This window comes from Petaurus breviceps, unplaced genomic scaffold, assembly GCF_028583685.1.
Source record: "Petaurus breviceps papuanus isolate PSGF00001 unplaced genomic scaffold, PetGlider_PUasm1.0 37, whole genome shotgun sequence".
NCBI classification, from domain to species: Eukaryota; Metazoa; Chordata; class Mammalia; order Diprotodontia; family Petauridae; genus Petaurus; species Petaurus breviceps.
In genome coordinates, this window is record NW_027186296.1 from 21,191,508 (window position 1) to 21,217,917 (window position 26,410).

The 26,410-nt window shown below is 38.9% G+C and overlaps 1 protein-coding gene across 1 annotated transcript in view; it reads right to left on the reverse strand.

Moving 5' to 3' along the window:
- MYO5C (myosin VC) overlaps nucleotides 1–26,410 on the reverse strand; it is a 153,261-nt gene that overhangs the window by 88,206 nt on the left and 38,645 nt on the right. The window contains exons 4-10 of the mRNA XM_069098065.1: nucleotides 24,867–25,011; nucleotides 21,466–21,622; nucleotides 19,279–19,422; nucleotides 18,375–18,456; nucleotides 17,029–17,136; nucleotides 3,863–3,969; nucleotides 1,114–1,379 (exon numbers count right to left, since the gene is read on the reverse strand). Coding sequence (XP_068954166.1) covers nucleotides 1,114–1,379; nucleotides 3,863–3,969; nucleotides 17,029–17,136; nucleotides 18,375–18,456; nucleotides 19,279–19,422; nucleotides 21,466–21,622; nucleotides 24,867–25,011 — 1,009 coding nt within the window. The remainder of the gene's footprint in view (nucleotides 1–1,113; nucleotides 1,380–3,862; nucleotides 3,970–17,028; nucleotides 17,137–18,374; nucleotides 18,457–19,278; nucleotides 19,423–21,465; nucleotides 21,623–24,866; nucleotides 25,012–26,410) is intronic.

Sequence of the window (26,410 nt, forward strand, 5' to 3'; positions counted from 1 at the left end):
TTTCTTTTCTTGTTTCTGCTACATTATCTCTAAGTCCCCTCTTTCCCAGTCACTTCCCATTTGGGAAAAAGGAAAAGGAAAAACAAAGCTAATGGGACTAGATTTTCAAAAGTTCAAGTCTAATGACATACTAGAAGAAACAGGCCCCTGTACTCTCTCTGCCTGGTTTTCACTCTCGTCCAGAATTAAGCCAACATACTCGGGCCAAAAATCAGACATGTGATTTGCAAAACTGGGTTGAGGGAGAGAGGAGGAAAAATCACAACCCAAACACATGATCTCCAGTCTCTGGAAGATTTAATTGTCTGCCTTGGCAGCAGCCCAACAGTCTGTCCTAGAGAAAGCCAACAATGAAGAATACTTTTTGTTAAACAACTGAGCAGGATCCAGGCATGAGAAAGTTTCCTCTTACATAGCAAACTACATTGTACAAACATACATGTATAAACAAGCAGCCTGATATACTGTGTTTGGAGTCAGAGGACCTGGGCTAGCAACTCTGCCCCTTACTATGTGACTGTGGGCAAATAAACCACTATGCAACTCACCTACCTCATCTTTAAAATGCATTTGGACTAGATCAAGGTTCCCAAAGTATGGTCCAGGGACTCCTGATGGTCCCTGAGAACTTTTGAGGGATCTACAAGGTCAAAACTATTTGCACAATAATACCAAGATGCTTTAACTTCTAATGTGGTAAATATCAGGAGACATCCCACATTAACAAAACCTCTTTCCGGATAATCAAGTTTCTTTTTTTTTTTTGCCTTTTGGAGGGCGATTGGGGTTAAGTAACTTGCCCAAGGTTACACGGCTAGTATTTTTGTGTGGGTGTTAAGTGTCTGAGGCTGGAACCGAACTCGGGTCCTCCCGACTCCGGGGCCGGCGCTTTACTCACTGTGCCACCTAGCCGCCTCTAATCAATACTTTTTAAGAGTGTAAGGGAGTCCTGAAATCAAATAGTTTGAGAACTGCTGGACTAGATAAACTTCTGGTACTAATTCCACAATCCTCTAATCTTTATATTAATGAAAAGAAAACAAAGTTCTCCAAAATAAATATCCACCCAGATCCTTAAGACAGGAAGATTTGGATCACTAGAAATGATCTTACCCATAAATGTCCAAAACCCCAATGAAAGTATGTTTCTTTCCCGAAAACTGTAACGCCCTGTTAATCCTTCCCACGATGAAGTCAAACAGGTGAGAATAGATCTTTTTGGCCAGGGCATCCCTGGCATTTAGAGACTGAAGTCTGGTCATGGGTTTTATCACAGTCTCTGAGGTGGTAATGATTTTGCGATTACAGAGCCACTGAGCAATACCGCTACTGTCCACTTCTAGGAGTTCACAAAATATGTTCAGATGTCTGTCATCTTCCTGTGAAAGTAAGAACAAATCCTGTGAACCAGCCTGAAAATAACAGTGAAAATGAGAATATCCCCTTGATGTGGCCACCTGTTTCATTGCTCTCCCAACACACAGGGAATTGTGGTTAGAAGAGCCCCCAGAGCTCAGCTGGTCCAACCCACACTGGAGCCCATATTCCAACCCTTCCTCCTTTTCCCATCACGTTACTTCCTCTTCTCTGATTTCCTTCCTGCCTTAATTATGTGTCTACTAATCAGCCAAGGAAAGAAGGGGCAGGACTTGCAATAAAAGGTACAAGGGGAAAAGAGGCCTTGAGGATGACATGATGTCATGAGGGAGGTTCTGCATGAGAAGGAAGAATGGGGAGTTGAAATGCTACTCTCAGAGCACTTCATACACTATTGAGGTGGCCAAAAAGTAAGGATACGTGGAAATTATTAAGTAAACTTGGAGAATGGCATTCTGGGTCCTAGCATCTCCAGCACTAGAACTATTTTGTTTAGAGCCAAACATTTTAATTGGTGGTTAAAGACAGAGAAATATTTTTTTAGCATAGTCCCCCCAAAGTTCTTGAGAGTACTCTAATCAGTAGACAATTCCCGATTATAGTCTCACAGTCCTTTTCTGCTGTAATGTTCCCCTTACACCAGACCCCTTAGCTTCCTGCCTTCCTTGACAGCCAACACGAGATGTTTGCTCACTCCTGGTTAGTTGGAGACTCACCAGTGGTCATTCAATCAACAAATATTACTGAGCAACAATTATGTGCAAGGCATTGTGGAGCATACAAATTGTAGAATTATAGAATCTTCTAGCTAAAAGGGACTGCTAAGGGTATTTGGTCATGGGACCTCTAAGGGCATTTTGTCATGGGAACTCAGAGATCATTTAGTCCCAATTCATAGCTGAACAAGAAATCTCTACATCACATTTCCAATAGAAAGTCATCCAATTGTTACTTGAAGACTTCTAGAGGTGGTTAGATCATACAGTGGATTAGAGCACTGGACCTGGAATCAGGAAGGCCTGAGTTCAAATCTGGCCTCAGACACTTATTAACTGTATGACTCAGAGCAAGAGAAAAATTCTCTCTCACCCAGAATAGTGAAAAGTCTTGAGATCATGTTATATCAGGATGAGCTAAGGAAACGAGGGAAGTTTTATATGAAGAAAAAGATTCAGGTTAGGCCACAATAGGTTTCTCTAAGTATCTGAAAGGTTGTTGTATAGATTAGATGAGGGGATAGACTGTTTGACCCCAGAAGACAGAACTAGAAGTAGTGGACAGAAGTTGCAAAGAGGCAAATGTAGGTGTCCTGAAAGGAAAAACTCAAGAAATCATGCTAATCCTTGCATCCGGGTAGTAAGCTCATCTTCATTGTCAATAGCTGGCACTTATATAGTGCCTTAAGGTTTGCAAAGGATCTTACAATAGCTCATTTTATCTTCAGAACAACCCTGAGGGGGAAGTGTAGGTTGCTGTTGTTATCTCCATCTTACAAATGAAGATATTGAGGCAGACAGAGGTTAAGTGACTTGCTTAGTGTCACACAACGAGGGTCTGAGGCTGGATTTGAACTTGTCTCCCTGACTCCAGGCCCAGCACTCCACCCAATGAACCACCTAATTGCCCTGTGCTTTGGCACTGAAACAGGTACAAAAATAAATGGACCCACCATCAGTTCAACTTGATTCAGCTCAAGGAACATGTTAGCACTTATTCTAAGTAAGGCACCGTGCCAGGTGCTAGGCGTACAAAGACAAAAGAAAACAGTTCCTAGCTTCAATATGCTTACCAGGTATGATATTTGCTGGATGAGAGATTTATACATTCATTTATTTGGGTAAAGAAAAAAGCCTCTGTTACCTAAATGTGAACAATTGATAGGTATTTACTGTACAAGTAATTGATTCCTGCTGATGTTTGCTGGGGTAGAAGGCAAGGCGGCATTGGTATTTTTTAGTCCATCCCACGGAAATAACTTTTCCTTTTGCTGTTACTACCATCAGTCCAGCTAAGGAATAGACTAAGAATATTAGCAAATTTTGTTCTTGAGTCATTTCAGTTGTTTCCAACTCTCCATGACCCTATTTAGGGTTTCCTTGGTAAAGATACTGGAGTAGTTTGCCATTTCCTTCTCCAGCTCATTTTACAGATGAGAAACTGAGGTAAACAAGGTTAAGTGACTTGCCTGGGGTGATACAGCTAGTAAGTGGATGAGAGTGGATTTGAACTCATGAAGATGAGACTTTCTGATTTCAAGCCCAGTGCTCCATCCATTACCACCAAGCTGACCATATCAGCAAATGGGGTTCTCTGTCTTTTCCACCACCTAATTCCTGTTAAACCAGTCTCTCAAAGAGGCTCAACTTGATTTCTTCAAATAATCACTGAAAAACCTGCATGGAGCCAACATAAAAGCTATTTACTAATGGGGCCCAGCATACACACAGCAGCAGAAGAAAGGCAACTCCTTAACAAGATTTCTTACGCTGACTAAGGATCTCTCATTGCTCACAGCTGTGACCTGCACATTGCCAAGATGAAGGATGGCAGCCAGGATCCTAAACACATCCATTTGAAAATCCTCCTTCAGACCTGGAAAAAAAGAATCAACAATCAGAAATACTGGGTTCTCTTCTCTTCAGCACTCAAGTCATTGCCTAGGAAGACCCAAATGGTTGGGTTTGGGGGGAAGAAGGGGAGGAAAGAATTAACTCCTTTAGGACACTCCAACAACATCAGAGTAATGGAGTATGATTGATCCAAATGGAACTCTCCAAAAGTAACTTGGGTCCAGGAAGCAAATCTAATTCACTGTTTTCTCTAGTTAGGTTTCCATAAGCCAAGCCAATTATGGGGAAGTGTGCCATATTACATAGTTGAAAAAGAATGAAAACAGACCTATTTTTCTGTGCTAGATAACATGTGACAGAGAATTGAAGCTGGGACAGTTGGAAATAAGTTACCATGTCAAACTCTTATTCTCAGCCTACTGGATAATCATCAGGGCAGGAGTACTGGCTTCAGAGAGAGGTCAGACATTCCCAGGGGTAGCAGAGTCAATCCTTGTCTAAGCAGCACAGATTACAATAGCACAGAAACAGCTAGGCTCATTCAGATTGTTATCTGTATTTTCCAGGAGCATCCACAGAAGTGAAGTCCAACAAAGAGCATATATCACATAGCACATTAAGAAAAAAAATTATATTTTAATTTTTTCCTAATTGCATATAAAAACTATTTTTAATTTATTTGTTGAAATTTTGAGTTCCAAATTCTCTCCCTCTCCCTGAGACAACAAGCAACTTGATGCCGGTTATATGTGAACATTTTTAAAAGACTATATTTTGTTTTTTAAAATCAGCAAAAATCTACCTTCTTTCCTTTCCCCCTATCCTTTCCCCCTCCCAAATGAGGATGAAAGAAAAAGAAAAGTGCTGTTAAAAGCATCATACAGCACTTCTAACAAACAGTTAAGACCACCAAACCTCACTGAAATGGACACTGATTTTGCCCAAGCAGAACCTGAAGATGGGGAGAGCTCACACACCACAGTAAAATGGATGCAATGGATCAGCCTTCTTACTATAGTAATTACAAATTTAAATTTATATGCCTCAAGGATCCATGAGTTCTCAGGTGCCCTTGCACCAGTGACATATCACAACTCCTCTGGACCTTAGGAGATGGTTTCATGAATTGCTGCGGCTAAATATATGTGTGTGTGTACACACAACACACACACAAACACACACCTCTTACCCTGTGGCTAACTCTCTGGTTATAAGCTTTTTCAAACTGAGTTAGGCTGGTCCTCAGATAATGAGCATTGCATTCATTCAGATGGTCACTGGGTCCCTATTCATAAAGTTTGCACTTTTTGTAGTTGTTTACTCATTTTAGTCATGTCCCACTCTTTGTGACCCCATTTTCTGGGCAGAGATAGTAGAGTGCTTTGCTACTTCCTTATCTAGTTCATTTTACAGATAAGGAACTGAGGCAAACAAGGTTAAGTGATTTACCCAGAGTCACACAGCTAGCAAGTTATCTGAGGCTGCATTTGAAATTGGGTCTTCTTGACTCCAGGCCTGAGCTCTATCTACAATGCCACCGAGCTACCCTTAGTTTGCATTTTAGGAATTTAAGTTTTTTAATTTGGTCTGGACTTATGATTTTGCGGGTGATTTTCCAATATGGAAACTCCCTCCAACAACGAAGATCTCTCTCCAGTCTGCACCTTATAGTCTCAGAGGATTACATAAAGGACTGACTAGGTTAAATGACTTGTCCAAGGTCACAGATCCAGTATATGTTAGTGACAAGCTTTGTTAGGATCTTTCAGAGTTCACAAACCACTCACATCATTCAAGAGGTCACGATCAGCTCTGCACCACAAGGAGGGATTAGAGCAGAACTTCAGAGAAGGTATTGTAAAACCCTAGGTAAATATATATTCAATAGCGCCTTCATCTATGCAAAAAAAAAAAAAAAGCTAAGTAAATTTTAATCCTCGACCTAAGTGCATTGGTGATCTCAAAGCATTAAAAAAAAACTTTTTCTACATGAAAGAATACTTTTCCCCCGGAATTTAACACCATTTATTAAAAAACAACAAAGCACATATATGTATATATATATCATGTATGTACACATTGTTTTAGTTGCTGTCCTTCATGCTCAAGGAGGACCAAAGTGACATCACTATGCCAGAGTCAAGTTTCAGTTGTCCCACTGAGGCTGATCAGACCAATACGAGCTCAGAATGATCTGCTGCTGGTCGGGCACAAATAGTCTGCGTGAGCATTTGGAGGGGGTTCTCTAGATGTGTGCATCTCAAGTTTCTTTTCAGCTACTTCAATTCTGTTTTGCTCACATATATACATATAAGTGACATACCTTAATATAATAGAACATAATATATTTAAAGAAATGTACTTATAAAAATTTAAGCTATTAAGGCTTAAAACCGTGCTAAAACTTTAAAAGTATATACATATTAAATATATATTCATATATCCTTGAAGAGTATAGCTTTCCATGCTTTACAGTAACATAGCATCACCAAATCAATATTAATGTCAAAAAGAGATTTGTATATCTTGTGTGAGGAGGCAATTTAGGATCACTGAAAGGAGCAGCTAGGTGGTGCAGTGAATGGAAGACTGGCCATGGAGTCAGGAGGAACTGAGTTCAAAGCCAACCTCAGGCACTTGACACACTATCTATGTGACTTTGGGTAAGTCACTTATCCTCAATTGCCTTGCCTTTCCCCCCTAAAAAAAAAAACCAAAACAGAAAATACTGCAGTTTACCAAATGCAATTCTGTCTATTTTCTCTTTTCCCTTTTCAAACCTGAGCCCATCTCATTGTCCATCTTCAGGGTTGTATCGACAGATTAATTCAATGGGCTGCCCATCCAAATGCATGTCATTGACAGGCAATTTTTTAATCCTATTTTTTTTTCTTTGGTGAACTGTTGGGACAATCTCTTCTGAGTCACCCACAAGGTGCCGCAAATGGAAATGGCAAGATGGATAATGAGTCTAAGTGGGCAGCAGTGTATTACCAATGCCTCAGACCCAAGAAGTAGAATAAGGGATGTCATTCAGAAAATATATGACTAGAAAAGGAAGGGGAAGAATCACATAGCAATAGCAATGAGTCAGTTTGCTGTGCTGGGGGGATTCATGAAATGACAGAAGTCCCAGAGGAAGGTCTCCAAAGGACGAGGTCGATTCATAGACAGCAATCACATTGGCTATCAAGACATATGTGGGTTATGATTTATAACACTGCAGGGAATACCTTCACCAATGAGATGGGGCATCTATTGAAAGTATGATTTTATTTCTAATTAAGTCCAGCCAATCGCTGTTCTAGAGGCAGCTAAGTGATGCAGCGGACAGAGGGCTGGGCTCGGAATCAGGAAGCACTAAGTTCAAATCTGGCCTCAGACACTTACTAGCTATGTGATCCTTGGCAAGTCACTTAATTTCTATCTGCCTCAGTTTCCTCAACTGTAAAATGTAGATAATTTTATACCCTTACTTCCCAGGGTTGTTATGAGCTCTGTTTCCTCAGCTGTAAAATGGAGATGATTTTATACACCTACTCCTCCCTCCCAGGGTTATTATGAGGACAAAATGAGAAGATATTTGTAAAGCATTTTGCATGATGCCTGGCACATAAGGCACATAAGTGCTTGTCCCCTTCCATTGTCCCCTTTTGGTCTAGTACCAATTCTTCATGAAAACAATTGGCATTGGTGACCAAAATAAACTCCAAATTTGCTAACATAATGACTGGCATTCAGTGTGACTGCAGAGATGGACAATAAACTGGAAATTCAAGGCTGGGAACCCCTTTTTCCTGCTCTACCACTACCATGTAGTCTGACTCATGGTCAAATAAGCCTTTTGTGCTTCTCAATTTCCTCAGCTACACAATTCCAACCCACCTCCCAGGATTGTTACAAATAAACCCAGACAAAATGGAGCATAGACAGAATGCCTGTTTATGATATGCAGTTAGATGGGCAGTTTTGTTTGCAAAAACAAAGAAAAACAAAAACAAACCCCCAAGACCAACAAATTCAAAATGATGCTTCTGTAATGTAAAAGAAAGATCTCAAATCCTCAGCTAGTCGGGTGTCATTATCTTGAAAAGGAGAGTCTGTGAAAAGCAGTGTTGACTTGACCTGAATCCAAGCTACCCTGGGAACCAAGGAATCACAATTAAATAGAGTAACTCAAACCCTAAATTCCAGGGTCTTCTTCCTCAAGAATAACGGGTGTCATCAGTGACAATTATCAGTGAAGGGATAAAAAGCAATGTGAAGCCAGCTAGATAGGAGGCCTACAAAGAGCGGTCGATTTTTATCAGAGTCCTGCTCACTCTGCTTTCTCCAGGTTGATTACAATGTCAATGAAAGGCAGCACCCCTTGGACAGAGATAGAAAGCTAAAGAAAATGAAGATTTTAGCCAGTAGGGGGAAATAAGCCTGGAGACAGAGGACATCAATCACATCAACAGGCAAACCCATTTACTATCAAGTTGCAGCAATCAGTGAATGAACAAAGCAATCACCAGGAAATAATACATATTTTTTTAATCTGTTCTTGTGATTAATTTGTTATATACCCACAGTTCTCAGTGTGTGGTTGACAAATCCCTGGCAGTCCCCAAGATCCTTTTGGTTGGTCTGTGAGGTCAAAACTACATTAAGACATTTACCTTATTAATATACTCCTCCTTTTCCCAACTACATATCTATATGAGGCCAGATTTTCCTCATATACTTCATCCAAACACAATACATCACAACAGATTGAATGTACAAGCAAATATGAAAATCCAGTTATCTGCTATTAAACTCAAAGAGATTTGCAAAAATATGTAAAATAATTCCACTCTTCTCACTAATTATTTTTGTTTTGAAAAATATAGTTGCTGTTTTTTTTACTTAAAATGCTATTCATGATAACACAAAATGGGTTTATTGTTATCTTTAATGAATTAATATTTTAAAAATTTATCACTTTAAATTTCTAATACACTAAATATAGATAGATTTAACCCACATAAACAGAAGCTCTTGAGAGAGTCCTCAATAATATTTAAGAATGAAAAGGCGTCCTGAGATCCAGAAATTCTGGTATGGACCAAACTCTCTGCCAATGCAGATCAGGGATGGTTCTATACCATGTAGTCTTCAAAGATTGCCTGGAAAACTGAGAAGTTAAACAATCTGCTCAGGGTTACAGCAAAAAGTACTTATTGTCTTGTAAGTGTCTTGTATACACCTATGCATATGTGTTACGTATTGTCTCTCCTGCCCCCATCAGAATGCAAACTCCATAAAGGCAGGGCTATTTTACTTTTTTCTTTGTAATGCTTTGAATCTCACAGCACTGTTGGGTGCATAGTAGGTGCTTGAGATGTTTTATTGGTTGACTTATTAAGTGAAATAATGATCAAATAATGATTTGCTTTTTGTTAGTCTCTATTCAATTGATAAGTCAACAAGTAGTTTTTTTTTAACATTATTTAACACTCTTCTTTTTAAATTCCGGTTCCAAATTCTTTATCTTGCACCCCTTACCTACCCCCTGAGAAGGCAATCAATCTGATTTCAATTGTAGATGCTAAATCATGCAAAATGTATTTCTATATTAGCCATATTTCAAAAAAATGAAAGAGAGAAAATTATGCTTCAATTTGTACTCAGAGTTCATCATTCTCTCTCTGGAAAAGGATAGCATTTTTTTCATCATGAATCCTTTGGAATTGTCTTGGATCATTGTATTGATCAGAGCAGCTAAGTCTTTCACAGTTGATTACCATTGCAACATTGCTGTTACAGTGCACAATGATTTCCTGGTTCTTCTCACTTCACTTTGCATCAATTCATAGAGATCTTGCCATGCTTTTCTGAAACCACCCTCCTCGTCATTTCTTATAGCACAACAGTGCTCATCACAGTCATATGCCACAACTCGTTCAGCCATCCTACTGATGAACATCCCTACCCACCCACCCCCAATTTCCAATTCTTGGCCATAAAATTATAAATATTTCTGCATGTATGGGTCTTTTTCCTTTTTCTTTGATTTCTTTAAGATAGAGACCTAGTAGTCAACAAGCATTTACTAAATGCCAGGCTCTATGTTTTGATCCTGAAGATAAGAAAGCACTGGAGTTTGAGCAAAGGAGGTGTCATAATCATTCCTGCACTTCAGGAAGACCTTTGGAGCTTAGTGAAACAAACTGAAGAGGGGAGAGACCTGAGGCAGGAATTCCAGAAGTCTAGGTGAAAGGTGACAAGAGAATAAACTAAATTTGTGATCATATGAATAGGAGTCATATATAAGACCTGCTCTGAAGGTGAGAATAACAAGATTTGCTCCAGATAGGATATGTAGGGGTGAATATAAGTGAGGAGTCAAGGATGACACCTGGTTTGGAGACTGGAAAGATGGCAGCTCCTCAAAAGCAACAGGAAAGCTGGGAAAGGTGAGAGTTGGGGGAGGGTGGAAAGCAGGACAACGAATTCTGTTTTGGACATGTTAAGTTTGAGATGTCTTCAGGATAGGCCTGCCCTTGAGAAGCTTGCTATCTAAGATAGGTTAAGAGTGATGGGAAACAAACAATTCACAAGGGATATACCTAGTTTCCTCCTCTTTCCCAAAAGGGTAGTATAGAGTTTCCTTCTGCATTGCCTATGCCTCAAAGTTGAAATTCCCCCTTTTTTTAAGCAATTGGGGTTAACTTGCTCAAGGTTACATGGCCAGTTATTTCTGGGTGTGGTGCTGAGTATCTGAGCCCGGATTCGATCCCCAGGTCATCTCGACACTGGGGCCGGTGCTCTTACTCACTGCGCCACCTGGCCACCCCTAAGCAATTGGGGTTAAGTAACTTGCTCAAGGTTACACGGCCAGGTGTTTCTGGGTGGGTGCTAAGTGTCTGAGCCCTGATTCGATTCCCAGGTCATCCCGACACTGGGGCCGGTGCTCTTACTCGCTGTGCTACCTGGCCGCCCCTGAAATTCCCTTTGTTTCATCTTACTTCTCAGGTTCTCATCCCTCTGGCTAGCTTCTAGATTTTGCCTGATGTTCTGGATACCTAAGAGGCTTTAAGTAACAGGAATTCTAGGCTATAAGATTGTGCCTTGGAGACAAGAGCATAACCACCATGTTAGGATTGAGGGCAATCCAGACCAGATGTGGTGGCTCAGGTAAGATGAAATGGCATAACAAAACTAGATTCTGGAAGTCCAACATCTAGGAGTCTTGAAGCAAGCATATCAGAAGGGAGAAGCTGAGGTTAAAAGAACAGAAAAGACCGGGGAGAGCACCAGTCCAGTTTTCTTAGGATCCTGTCAAAGCTACAATCTCCAGGGACTCCAAAATGACAAAAACAAATTTACTTTCAGGGAGCTCTTGGACCAAGGGTTAACTTTTTTGTATCATAGACCCTTCTGGGTAGTCCAGTGAAGCCTATGAACACCTTTTCAGAAAATTTCTAAACAACTGAAAGAAATGTTAAATTTCAGTTATTTTAGTGAAAATAGAGGTATATATATATATATATTTTATCCAAGTTCATAGACTCCCTGAAATCTTTCCATGGATCTCTTTGGTGTCCATGGACCCTAAGAAGGCCTTCTTGTTTTTCCTCTCCTCTTCTTTCTTCTCCCCTCCTCTCAAAAAAAAAAACTCAAACCTCCTTAACCAGTTCTCTATTGCTTAAAGTGTATTTAGTAGGAAAATTAAAAATAATTAAAAAATTAAAATTAGAAAATTAAAGATAAAAGTCTTTCAAATATATTTCAAATGCCTGGAAGAGGTAATACATTGGTGTGAGTGAATTTCAGTCAAAGTATGAAGGATGTTAACTTGTTCTTTCCTATTTTGATAGAATTGGAGTCTTAGAGGGTAGGAAGGGACTGGAGGAATGAATGCTACCACATAAAAATAAAATCTAATAGAGAAATTGGGAGGACCCCTTTACTTGTCTTGTGGTCTTGTTTGTTCATAGCTGTTTGCACGTTGTCTCTTCCCTTAGACTGTCAGTTTGTCAAAGGCAGTGGCTACCTTCTGCCTTTCTTTGTATCTTCAGCACTCGGCACATTGCCAAATAGGCATTAATAAATGCTAAGTGATTGACCACAGGATTTTTTAAAACATAGCAAGCCCCACCCTAGAAATTTTAACACATTATTAAATTTATAGAAATGTGATTTATGTGCATCTTTTCAGCAATGTGTCCAATGGGTAACACAGTTGGCACACTTTAATAAGGTGAAAAGCTGAAGAACAAGACCCTGGGAGCCTTTATTGCCAAGAAGTCAGTTGACAGGAAGTCTCCATGGGAGACACCTGAGGAATGTACTAAGAAGGCTTGTCAGGCAAGTATTGTTTCCTGGAATCCCAGGATGTCAGGAATAACTGTAATTTATCTTGCTGAAACCAAAAGGATAAAGAGAATCAGGATGAAGTCATAAAACCTTTTAATTTTTTCATGATAAAAAAGTGATTATGTAGGATTTTTTCATGGTGGCAATGAGTTGGAAATAAAGTGACCATCAACTGGAGAATGACTGACAAACTGTGGTACATCAATGTAATGGGTTATTATTGTTCAGTAAGAAACAACATATAGAAGGAATTCAGATTTATTTGAATCAATAAGCAAAGCCACAAGGAAAATATATACAACTATTATGGTGATAGAAACGAAAAGGTCACTAAAAGGAAGTCAGACCTTGAGTTAACTGAAAAGCACTAAATCACTAGAAGGCAGATAATGAAAAATACCTCCCCTCTCTTGGCAGAGAAGGAGGTAAGCCACCTGGGCAGAATATTGTACAGAGTGTTAGATGTGGTCACTCTATTAGATGTTCTTACTTAACTATTTTTCTTTGTTGTGAAGAAAGGTTCAATTTGGGGGGTGGGACAGAGTGGAGGCATTTCCAATAAATGACTGTGATATAAAAACAAAAGGCATCATTATAAAGTTTGTTTTTTAAGAAGACAGAGAGGATCCATAGGAAGAAATATATTATGGCAGCTCTTTTTGTGGTGGCAAAAAAAGGAAATAAAGGGGTATCAGATAAATAATGTTAGACAGATATGTTATAGTGACATAATGGAATATTATTGAGCTGTAAGAAATGACAAAAGGGATTATTTCAGACAAATTGGGGAAGACATATAAACTTTTGCAGAAAGAAGTGAACAGAACCAGGAGAACAATTTCTACAATACTATCCAAAACATAAGGAAAACAACTTTGGAAACATTCAGAAACTCTGACAATGCAATAAGCAACAATTGCAAAGTACCAGTGGTGAAACATGCTACCTGCCTCCTGATGAACTGAAAGTGCAGATTAAGACATAAATTTTTGTTTTGGGGTTTTTTTTTGTTTTTTGTTTTGCTTTTTGGAGGGCAATTTGGGGTTAAGTGACTTTTCCAAGGTCACATGGCTAGTTTTTGTCCAAGGTCGGATTTGAACTCAGGTCCTCCTGATTCCAGGGATGGTGCTCTATTCGCTGTGCCACCTAGCCGCTCCAAGACATACATTTTTGGACATGATTGACATGGAGATTTTTTTTCTTGACTCTGCAAATCTGATATGAGGGTTTTATTTTTCTTTCTTTTAATTGAGAGGGAGAGGGAAGATTTGGGGAGAGGCTAGCAATGGAGTTACCTAAATGAAAAAAAGTAAGAGAAGAATCATTGAGGTATTGAAAAATATAGAGAGAACTGAATAGAAAAAGGTCAGTAGAGAACACAGAGAAGCAGGACAACCTTAAAAATAACAGGTTGAATTTATCATATGTCTAAAGTAAGAAAAGCAAGCTGTCCACATTACAGATTTTCGGCTTTACATGAAATTCTCTTTCTGTTATATTCTATTTGTGGAAATGTTCACTATATTTGGTAATGGTTAAATACAGAATTAAAAAAAACACACACACTATAAAGTACCATACGTGAAAAAAGAAGTTATTAACAACCTGAACAAACATAGTTTCTGTGGAGTCAGAAGGGTAGTTGTGAAACTATAGCATGTCCAAAAGACTGCTGTGGGTAAGGAATTTTACATGGTAGATGTACATGGCACATGTCAGCATGCAAGAGGCAACAGGGAAGAGCAGGATGAAAACATAGGAACAAAAACACAGAATTTTGGTGTTAGAAGGGACTCGGCAGCTTCAAGTTCAACCTGTATAAAAAAAGAATCTCTACTAGGATTCACTTATATTTCACCCCCAAAATTGAGATTATTTGCTAAAAGCCCCCATTTCTTCCCTCCTCCTCATCTCCAGTCATTCAGACCCTTTCCTCTATTATCTCCTGCTTGAATCCAGGCTCAGATGAAGAGGTAGCCAGCTCTTCTCCTTGCCAAGGAAAGTCCCTCTAAAGGCATCCTTGATCCCATCATTTTCCACCTTTTTCAGTAAATTGCTCCCACTATCATCTTGACTCATCTCTCCCTAGCTCCTTCCCTGTTGCCTACTAACAAGCCCATGTCTCTCTCATCCTTAAAAAAACCTCACTTGATCTGACCACCCCTGCTGGCTATTGTTCTGTAGCATTCCTTCCCTCTGTGACTAAACTCCTTGAGTAAACCATATATAATCTGTGATTCTGCTTCCTCTCCTCCGATTTTCTTCTAAACACTCTGCAATATGACTTCTGACCTCATCTTTCAGCTGAATTTGTTCTCTCCAACATTACCAATGATTGACTTCTAGCTGAGATGGCTGCCTAGAAAGAGGCAGACCATTTGGCTTCTCCATATATACTCCAGCAAAACCTTGAAATTTATACCTGATAAAATAATGAAGAAATTCAATAAGAGCCAGTTCAAATCCATTCAGTTATATTATTGTCAAATCTTTTTTTGCCTTTTCCATAAGAATGATGTTACCTTATCAAATATTTTACTAAAATCTTAGTAAGTCATACGCATAGAATTGCCCTTATGTATTAGTTTAATAATCCTGTGAATAAAGGAAATAAGGTTAGTCTGGCATGACATGTTTAGAGGAAACTATATTCATTGTAATCACTATTTCCTTTTCCAGATCTCTAATCACCTCTTTAATGATCTGTTCTAGAACTCTGCCAGAAATCTAAGCCAACTTCATTGACCTATATGACATGTATTCTATTCACTCCCTCCCTTTAAAATATATGTATATAAATGTACATATGTGTGTGTAGATATTTGCCTGTCTCCACTCCTAAAGGATTTCTTCCAATTTCTACAATCTTTCAAATATTTGTTCAACTGAATTGAATTCTTACCAAGACTACTGTGACTGATTCCTACCCCTAGCCTGTTTCTTCTCCCAGCCATCCTCCATACTGCTATCCAAGTAATCATAATGATCCATGATGATCATGTGACTTCTCTGCTCTAAAACCTCCAGTGGTTCACCATTGCCTACTAAACAAAATATAAACTCTTGACTCTGACATTCAAGATCTTCCATAATTTGAATTCTGTCCATCCCCATTTTACATCTTTCAAATCCTAACCTAAATGAGACCACTGTGTCTCTTTTCCTTTCCTTGTTCACCCCATGTCTTTGCTCAATTATGTTTGGAATGGATTCTGGTCTCTATATCTATAAAATGAAATCACTGACTTCCTCAAGACCCAACTTAGACTCTACCTCTTCCATGAATTCTGACTTGATCTACCCACATACTCCTCCTCAGTGAAAATGATTCCCCCCTCCTCAAAGTTCTAACTTTGTTGCTTGGACCTTTTCACTGCACTTATCTTAATTCTGCCCTGTACTGTGAGTATCTATATGCTTGCCCTTCCCCACTCCATAATATAAGATTACTGATAGCAAAGTCTATCTTTGTATCCCTAGTGCCTAGCACAATACCTTTGACCATAAAGTAGGCACTTTAAAATGTTTAAATTGTGTGACCTACTTGGACATAGAGTCTCTAAGTCATGCTTATAAAACTTTCAGGCTGAAATAAATGCAGAAAAAGTCAAATTAAAGATGATTTTTAAAGAGGGCTTGAGACAGAGACAGAGACAGAGACAGAGAGGGAATGAAAATTGAATTGGGCAAATAGGGGCCTGGGGAAACCAGTGTGCTATTCCCCTCCAGCAACTTGGATGCAACTGAGAGACTTAGCCCATTTATATGCTGTTGAAATGCCCTCTCTACACCATTTCTGACATAAATGAAGGCAAAGAAGTAATTAAATAAGAAAAGCTGGGGATTGTATGAGGGAATCAGTGCTCTGTTCAAATAGCTGGCGAGGACCAAACCTGAGTTGTCTCGAGAAAAACCAACATAAAAACCTCAAATTCTGAAGTTGTCTCCACTGGTTGTGCCCAGAAGACTGCATTATGAATAGGAAAATCCCAGTAGGTAGATCTTAATAGCACCTCGTAGGATTGGCTGGATAGAGAAACTAAAATTCATGGACTTCGGCTTGCTTGAAGAAAGAAAGTTAGGCTTTAATCTCAGGTGGATTGTGGATATTGAGACAAGATGCTTGCAATACGTACATTGATGTATTTTTTCTCTTCTCTTTTAATAGCATGATTAAGGACCTGAATATAGTTATACACGAGTGAATGGCTATCATTTGTAGCAGGAAAGGGACATTAAGGGAAGCATAGGTAGGATATGAGCCATAATCTGATTGGAAAAATCCACACCAAACCCCTAGAATAACAAAATGAATATGGCCAACCACAAAAGAGGAGAAACTAAAGGTAGAGAGGTAGCCAGCTCTAGGAGAATCAGAGAGAGCTTGGTGGGTATCCCTGAATATCCTCTGTTATTGAGTGATATGAACTGCAAACTACTGGGGAATCACCATTTGATTGAAAGCCCAAGAACAGGCCCAGGCATTGTTCCACCATACCCCCTGGTTGTGACAATTAAATTAAAAGAAGGAAGAAATGGAGGGCAAAAAAGTGACAGGAAGGAAATGGAAAATAGGAATTGATCCCTACTTTGGTTCAATTGTAATAGGATTCCTCCAGAATAGTTTAGGAACTGTTAATCATCAAATGAATATTTATTAGTATTTGGTCAACAGACATGAAATTCCTGAGCTCCTTTAGTCTGAGAGAATAACCAGATGTGTAGTGTCTTCACTCACCCAGCAAAGTGAAAGTCTTCTGAGTTTCTATCATGTCTGCTCTGTCGTTCACTCCTTCAATGATGGTATTCCCTCCCATTCTTGTATAATTAAATTCTTCTGCACTCACTAAAAGAAGAAGGCAAAACTTAATACATTCATGAACTTGATGTTGGTTCATCCATTCAACCAATATTTGTTGTCTGCATTATGTATGCTTAGCATGGTGCTAGGAGGTCAATTCCAGCCTCATTAACTCACTGAGGTCCTGAAAATTATTGCCCAGGCATGAATACATAATTAGCTGGTATCCTGGAAATAACAGCTTTTTGACGCAGATCTAAGAACCCAGAGGTAGGCTGAAAAGGCCTTTTAGAGGGAAGAAAATTTTTGTGACAAGGGCTACTTTGATGTGTCATAGAGGCAAGACTAAAATCTAATTACATATCTATTTAAATAACATGCACATATACACACACAAAAGCCAGTAAATTGCAAACTCCTTAAAAGGAGGGATTGCTTTTTGTTCTGTCTTTTTAGCCCCGGCACAGGGTCTGACACATGGCAAGTACTTAATAAATGTTTGTTGAATTGAATTGTGTGTAACATGTTACTGATAATATAATGAGCTTTTGGTTTTTGGACCTCCAGCAACTTTCAATTCCTCCAAAATTAAAAGACAATAGTTAAGAAGCATGGGGGTATGATGTGGTGAGGGGATTGGAACATAGTGGAAGTCAAGTGATAGCAGGGAGGAAGAAAGAATTGTAAAAGCATATGTAGTGGCTGTCATTCCTATATATTTCAAGTCCCTTGAGATATATCATAGTATGATATAGTCAATGATCAGAATAGTAATCCTGAATCATCTAGGAAAATTTGAAAAAGCAGGAAAAGTTAAGAAATATATAACACATTTTAGAAAGACTCAACTTCAAAAAAAAAGCCTTGTTTAAAAAAAAGTTTTGATGGTTAAATGGATAAACTTTAGTCATATGGAAAACCTACTTCTATAGGACGTTTCACAATTAAAGCATTACTTCTGGGCTCACAGTTGACCAATCTTGAATCCAAAGGGGGCTAATCAATAGGCTAGCAGACACTGTCATGGCCCATCCTTCTATACTGTTATAGCAATCACCAACCCTACTGCCTACTGCCTACTGCCCCAGAGACTTCAATGTCAACTCCACCCATCACCCCTCAAACTCTGGTTATCTTAGGAATCCAAAAAAATGAAAGGTAGAATCTCTTCTTTAAAAAAAAGTTTGGGAAGCCCCTGTGTTACTGTCATACCAAGGAAAGTGACCTAAAATTTAGAGAACATCCCTCAAATTGCAGAGATACTTCCATCTACTATAACATACCCAATTTAAGGTGTTTAAATTCAGGTTGCAACGCTGAGGCACAAAGCTGATAAAAAATGTGGTAATTGCGTTCATTTTCTGACTGCAGAAAGAAAGAAAAAAACACCATAAAACCATATCAATATTTTACAAGTGAAGAATGTCATGCATTTGATTCTTAACTTGAGGGCCCTTAAAGTCTCAAATGGATTTTGGCACTCTAGGATCATGGTCAAACATTCATATTTATCTGTGTTTCCCAGGAGCCTTTTCTAAAAGCAATTAAGCTATGAACTATTTGTCTATGTGAAGTCAGTTTCCCAGCAGTCCCCCTTAAAAATGAGTCCTTTCTCCAACAAAGACAGAGACATAACAACTGGACAGTCTGAGATAAAGGACTTTTAAAGGAAAAAGACTTGTTATTTTTAAAGGATAGGATTGTGTGAAATGGAAATAACATGACCTACACTTGTTGAGACTTGATTAATTTATTACCTTCCCAAACCTAAATATTTCCTCCACTTATGTTGGCTAAAATACTTTTGTATATATAAAAATATTACCTCATCCCCAGGGTTGAATGTAAATCTCATTCCTAACCTCAGTATTGAGACGAAAAACATAATGGTGGGTTTTTTTCAGGTTTTTTTTCCCCTGACACAACAAAAATATGATCTTAAAACAATATAGGAATATACAAATGATGAAACTAGGAAATAATGACATTTTTAAGGGTCTATATCCATTGAAATTTCATCTATTTGCCAACTATCCCATATGGACAATAAAAAAGCTCTGTTACTACAGATAAAAGATTGCGAAGCTGTATTATGCCTGCCAGTGAATGATGCAAGTCTCTCCCTAATCATTAAGTAAATAAGAACAGTTGAAAAGAATGAGGGTTAATTGAAGTTCTTTTCCTTACTTGAAAGACAACTCTGGATTTCTCCAAAAGATAAGTTCTCATGTTGGCTCCTATAATTTGATTCCTTTTATCAAAGCTGATTTCCGTATACTTTCCAAACCGACTGCTGTTATCATTTCGGGTGGTCTTGGCATTTCCAACAGCCTACAAAAGACAGTTTTGAGATAAAAAGAAATTTTGGATCAAGATCATTAGTGCAGTTCTTGGTAAAAACACAGACCCTAGACAAAGGGACTGGGCTTACCAAACAGAAGGAATTCTGACTGCAGGAACTAAGAGTGATGAGCACTTTCCTTTGCCTACAGAATAAAATTTGAGTTCCTTAGACTGGCATTCAAACCTTTTGGGACCTGACCCCAGCTTATCATTCAAACCTTTCATATCCATATATTCCCTTACATAAACCTTATACAGTAGTCAACAGGCTAACCCACATTATTACTCAAATGCCCCAGTTTTTTCTGCCTCAGTAGTCCCAATCCAGAACATCCCTTCCCTTCCCCAGAACGTTCTATCCAAATCTCACCTTTCCTGAGAAGTTTTCGCTGACCACCCATCCTGAAGCAATGTTTCCCTCTTCTGAACTCCTATAAAACTATCTGTGACAATCATTGGGAAAATGCATTGTATACTACCTTGTGATACCTGTTTTATTATTAACTTAAACTTATTTGAGTACAATTGTTACTTAGCCTTGTTCACACAATTTTGATCTAGATAACATTTTATGGATTATAAAGCATGGTTTGCAAAACATACCCATCTTTTGGCCCTATCCTCAAATTATAGATGAGGAGGCTGGGCCACAGAGGAGTGAAGAAATGCATGGGTGGTGGTATGGAGTTACTTATGGAGGGTGTGTGTGTGTGGAGTTACACAAACAGTAAGTTCCAGAAACTGAATTTGAATCCAGGTCCTCTGCCTCCAAGTGTCCAGGGCTCGCTCTTCTCTACCTTGCTCTTCCTAAGAACTAACCCAGTATCCTATTCCTGCTGTGTCTATGGTGGTTGCTTTTAATAGCTTAAGGACCTGTCATTCCCCTTCCAGCCCTCACTGATACTTGCATTTTAGTCAGGAATTTTTCAAAAGGGAAAAGCTTTTACTAGTGGTGAAATTTTCCAACACTGTGATAAGTATGTGTACAGAAGAAGATAGGGAAATTTGCCTCAAGCTTTCAAATGACATCACCTAGCCATGACATCTCCCTATTTAGCCTATGGATGAAGCTGGACATGCACCTATCTTTCTGACTTAAAAAAATAATTACAATGGCAGCTAACATTTATATATCACTTACTATGTGCCATGCATTGTGCTAAGTGCTTTACAATTATTATTTCATTTAAGCCTCATAATAACCCTGGGAGGTAGGTGCTATTATAACCCCCATTTTACAGACAGGGAAACTGAGGCAGGCAGGTTTTTGGGGGTTTTTTTTAGTGTCTTGATCATGGTTACCTAGCTAGCATCAAAGGTCAAATTCAAACTTGGATCTTATTGACTCCAGACCCAGTGCTCTATCCACTGCACCCCCTAGCTTCTTTAGATTTGAGAGCGAGAAAACTTGGGTTCATACAGAACTATAATATAAACTGATTTAATTTCTTTCATTTGAGTTTCATTGATGATATTTCCAAACTCATTTCTAGTTAAGAATCAAATCCCTGACATTATTCATTTGTAAAGTATTGATAATGGCTTTCTGGTCTTTTCTTTCTCTCTTTCTTTCTTCCTTCCTCCCTTCCTTCCTTTCTGTAGTCAGAGAATGAATAGAATTATCCAATTTTCTACATTAAAGCCTGAATTTAATAATCTTAAATTGAGTAAATCAAAGCAGATGGAAGGATCTTCCCAATTTCTAAAGATATGCTTCAGCTTCTAAGTTAATATCATTGTTATGACAGTAAGAGAGTCCCTGTACTTTTATATTTTCAAGAGGAGGATCTGTATCTACTTTTCACGTCCCTGATTCTCAAGATCTCCAGAATTTGAGGAGGGCAGGGCTTGGACATTGAAGTCACTGAGGCAATTGGGAAGTGGGAATGGGGTCGATGATTACTGTCACAGCGTGGCTTGAGGGGGCACAGAATTGGTAGCCCACTGATTGTCCAGGTTGAGATGAGATTGGGATTATTATCAACCTCTTCTGTAATGAACCAACTTCTTTCCGATCCCATCATTGCTTACCTCAGTTATGGGATTAGAAGCCAGCACTTTATCTTCTACATGGGCATTACTGCTTGATTTGCTGACTGTAGCAAAGTATCTCATAGCATATCGAGCTGATACTGTCTTTCCAGCGCCTGACTCTCCACTCACAATTATTGACTGATTCTTGTTGTTTCTAGAGCAAAAGGATGAAAGCACAGTATTACTTTGGAACAACCTTCTTTCAGACATAGTTGCTGGGTAACAATATCATTCCTAGAATATTAACAAGCTGCTCTGGAAAGGGAATCAAATCTTTCAGGCCATTAGAAACCTACACTGAAACCTTACTAATGCTGTGCTTGGGTGTCTTGCTTCAAAGATCACTCTCCTCCCTCTATACCATTTCACTTAGTGACCTCATCAGCTCCCATGGATTAAACTGTTCTCTCTATGCAGATGATTCTCAGATTTATTTATCCAACCCAAACCTCTCTCTTGACCTTGTCTGGCATCTCCAGCTGCCTATTTGAGATCTCCAATTAGTTCTCTCATAGACATCTTAGACTCAGCATGTCCAAAAATAACATTTACCCCCCCCCCCAAAGTTCCCTTCTTGTGAACTTGTCCATGACAGCCAATGTGTGAATCTGTTTTCCTTGACTAGAATGATTTGTTACAAGGGAGGGCATCTATTTAGTGTGATCCAAGGAGTGAGTTGGTGGATAGTATTAAGAAGGAAGGAAGGAAGGAAGGAAGGAAGGAAGGAAGGAAGGAAGGAAGGAAGGAAGGAAGGAAGGAAGGAAGGAAGGAAGGAAGGAAGGAAGGAAGGAAGGAAGGAAGGAAATAAACAGTATCAACAAAACGTTTAAACATTTTGTTGCTGTTCAGTTGTGTCCAACTTTTTGTGACGCCATCTAGGGCTTTCTTGTCAGAGATACTGGGAGTAGTTTGCCATGTCCTTCTCCAGGTCATTTTACAAATAAGGACAGTGAGGCAAATAGGATTAAGTGATTTACCCAGAGCCTGTACACAGCTGGTAAGTGTCTGAAGTCAGGCTTGAACTCAGGAAAACGAGTCTTCCTAACTTCAGGCCTGGTGATCTATCCATTATGACCCCTGGAAGACCTAAGTTCAAATCCAGCATCAGACTTACTAGCTGTGTGACCCTGGGCAAGTCACAGTTAACCCTGTTTGCCTCAGTTTACTCATATGTAAAATGACCTGGAGAAGGAAATGGTAAAACATTCTAGCATGTCTGCAAAAGAAACTAAAAATGGGGTCATGAAAAGTCAGACATGAGAGAACAACAGCCATATTATATTACTATAATATTCTGGTATGTTTGTTAGCAAATCCTAGTCCTGTATCCACTGGCAATGTGACATAGGATTATTTTGCTTTACTGTTCATTTCTCTGTGTGTGTATGTAAGACATAGATGTTCAATGTTTCTAAATTAAAAAGAAATGTTTTAAAATATGAAGAAAAACAAGTATCCTTTATCTCAGTGTAATGTTCTATTCCAGGACCCTGGTAGCTATGAGGGAACAAAATTCCTCTTAAACATCTTGCCAATGGAAAGTTACCATATAATATTCTGACTAGACTCAGTATATGACTATGGTTTTGGGTTTGGTAAAGTTTTTTTTACATTTGTAAATCAATGAAATACATATGTTTGTGTGGAACAAAACTACTTCCTCGAATTTTCTAGAAGAAAGAGTTAAACCACTTACAAAAGGAAACGACATAAAAAAAGCCAGGAAGCTTGGTCTCTATCAGGCTGCTTTTAGCAAGGTGCTCATTTGCCTTTCTTGATATGAACAATATCTTAGTCCTGGAGATACTTTTGGGGGGAGTAGGGGGAAGGAGGTCAGGACTTTCCCAAGGTTTCTGAGATAGGAATGTGTTGGTGAGAGACTCTGGTTTGGTTAGGAATCCCAGGGTGTCCTCTACACCTGGGCTGGTAAGAGAGACGGTATGTTGTAGTGGGAAGAGGATTAGACTAAGTAAACATTGAGAGATTTAAAAGAGGCTTAGTTAAGTAGTTGTGTTACTTTGGTCGTTATTTCACCTCTCGGTCTCAATTTACTCATCTGTAAACTAAGCAGGTTGGACTAGGAGTTCTTAATATGGGGTCAATTAACTTTTTAAAAATTTGGTAAATGTGTCAGTATAATTTGGCTTCCTTTGCAATCCTATGTACTTAATTGTATGCATTTAAAAGCATTCTTCCAAGAAAGTGTTGATGGGCTTCACCAGACTGCCAAAGGCATCCATGACATAAAAATGGTTAAGAAACCTTGGACTAGATCATTTCTAAGATTCCCTTCTAGCGCTAATGCTCTATTATACTACAAACCTAGATGTCCTCTTAGCTAAGATGATCTTCAAGTTATGCCCTTAAAAACTGTAAAGGTAGTAAATACTATATGCCAACATGGTGCCTAGCACCTAGCCAGCGAACCTGTTAACTGATTAACAAGCATGCCCCCAAAACCCTTCAGAAGTGGTTTGTGGTCACCCTCCCCCTTAGTCAGATAAGTCTTTGACTTTGTGCCATTGAATACTCCACTGGCCTGTACCCAGGTGCACAACAGTGGCAGCATCTGCCAGATAAGTGAAATATTATGATTAAGGGCCGGCCAGGTGGCTCAGCGAGTAAGAGCACCGGCTCCAGTGTCAGGATGACCTGGATCAAATTCGGACTCAGATGCTCAGCACCACACCCAGAAATATCTGGCCATGTAACCTTGAGCAAGTTACTTAACCCCGATTGCTTAAAAAAAAATAAAAATGGGGGAGGCTAGGTGGCACAGTGAATAGAGCACTGGCCCTGGAATCAGGAGGACCTGGGTTCAAATCTGGCTTCAGACACTTAACACTTACTAGCCATATGACCTTGGGCAAGTCAACCCCAATTGCCCCTCCAAAAAGCAAAAAAAAGAAAAATGACTAAAAAACATTCATTATTAATGAACTAGAAAATTTCTATTTGTGCTGGGCTTTTAGATGAATAATATTTTTAATAAATTTAAGGTATGATAGTCATTATGCATGAGAGCAAAATGATAGGGAGGAGAAAGAAAATTGTGGGGCACAAAAAAATAGTATGGGAAATGAGAGAAGGAATTAAAAAAAAAAAAACTCCACAGGAATCCACTCAGGAAACCTTGTTAAGTAATCCAGGATACTAACAAACAGCTTGTTCCAAAGTAGACCATAAGTGTATGGTTGGACTGGGGCATTCTGATAGTATGTTCAAAAACTCAGGATGTCCTAAAAATGCCACCATGTGGTCTGGAATTCTAAAAATTTGCCAAGTTTGATTTTTAGTCAGACCAATACAAAATTTCTCTCCAAAATTATGAGTAGTGTGAGAAGAACAGAGAGAGTAAGGATAAATGACAGGAAGTGCAAAGTTAAGAGAAAAGATACCTGGACATTTGTTTATATGCTTCTTCTGCTACGGCAAATATATGTGGATCCATATCTCCCATGTTCTGCCCACTATAAGCATGGATGATAGCATTTCCATAGATTGGCAACTCTTTGTAAGGGTTCATGGCAACCAAAATAATTCCTGAAGAAAGAAATTCAAGATGTATGTAAGAGTCTCAGAACAGTGTCAAAATGAGGGGGATATGATGATAAGAGATTATGGGGGCATCAGTAGCCACTGCAATAACCATAGGAGCTGCTATGAATATACAAACATATATCTTCATCCAGGACTAAATTAAAATATGTATTTTAATAATCACTATTAGAGTACCAAAAGGTGAGATTCACCAATCCAGGGAGCAAGGACATCTTAAGAGTTGTCTCTGTTAAGCCTCCCCACAAGCAAGTTCCCCTAGGCAACTTCCTCCCACTTCTCTCTCCCACCCGATCTCTCCCTCCAAGCAATGCAATATATATGGTTTCCAAACAAGGACATGATTGGCTTAATACCAAGAAACTTGGAAATCTACTTAATTGGAAAGGTGTGGAAAGAAGCTAATTGGCTCTGCATCAGGGTTCCATGTGAGGCCTATTAATGGACAGGGAAGTTTTTACATCTAATTAACCCCACACCAAGTCAAATCAACAAGCATTGAATAAATGGTTATATATACCAGGTGCTATTCTAAGTGCTAGGGACACAAAGAAAGGTGAAAATAAGTCTTGCCCTCAAGCAGCTCACAATCTAACGAGGAAGATAATATAAAAACATGATTCTGCCATCTTTAACATGCCAGGTCTTTGAAGCACTGTGGGCTGCATACCTGGAACTCAGCACAATACAAGAGATCCTGGAATTTTGGAGGCAAACATAAGTTCATTCACCAAACTGTCCTAAAAAGCCATAATTTCCAAAGCACTTGTTACTGGTTAAAAAAAGAGACATAGATGAGTGAAACAGATTACTAAATACCAAAGCAAAGAAACCTGTAGTCTTCTGTTTGCTAAACCCAAAGACCATAGCAGTAATTTTCAAATAAAATGAACAATTTTGAAAGATGAAAGAAATCTGACCAATACAACAATCAATCATAATTCCAAAGGACCAATGATAAAGATTGCTAACCAGTACCTGACAGAGAGGGCAGAATAAGATAGATAGGTATAATGATATAATTATAATTTATACACACACACATATTTGGATGTGACTAACATGGCATTTGGCAGGTGGGGGGGCAGTGGATAGAGTGCTGGGCCTAAAGTCAGGAAGATTTATCCTCCTAAGTTCAAAGCTGCCCTCAGATACTTACTAACTATTGGACCCTGTTTGCCTCAGTTTCCTCATCTATAAAATGAGCTAGAGAAGGAAATGGTAAACCACTCCAGTATCTTTGCTAAGAAAACCCCAAATGGGGTCAGGAAGAGTCAGGCATGACTGAAATGGCTCAACAACAACAAATGTGGGATTTGTTTTGCTTGACTTATAAATAATTACAGGTTTTTTTAACAAAGGTTTTGCATTTTTTCTCTCCCAC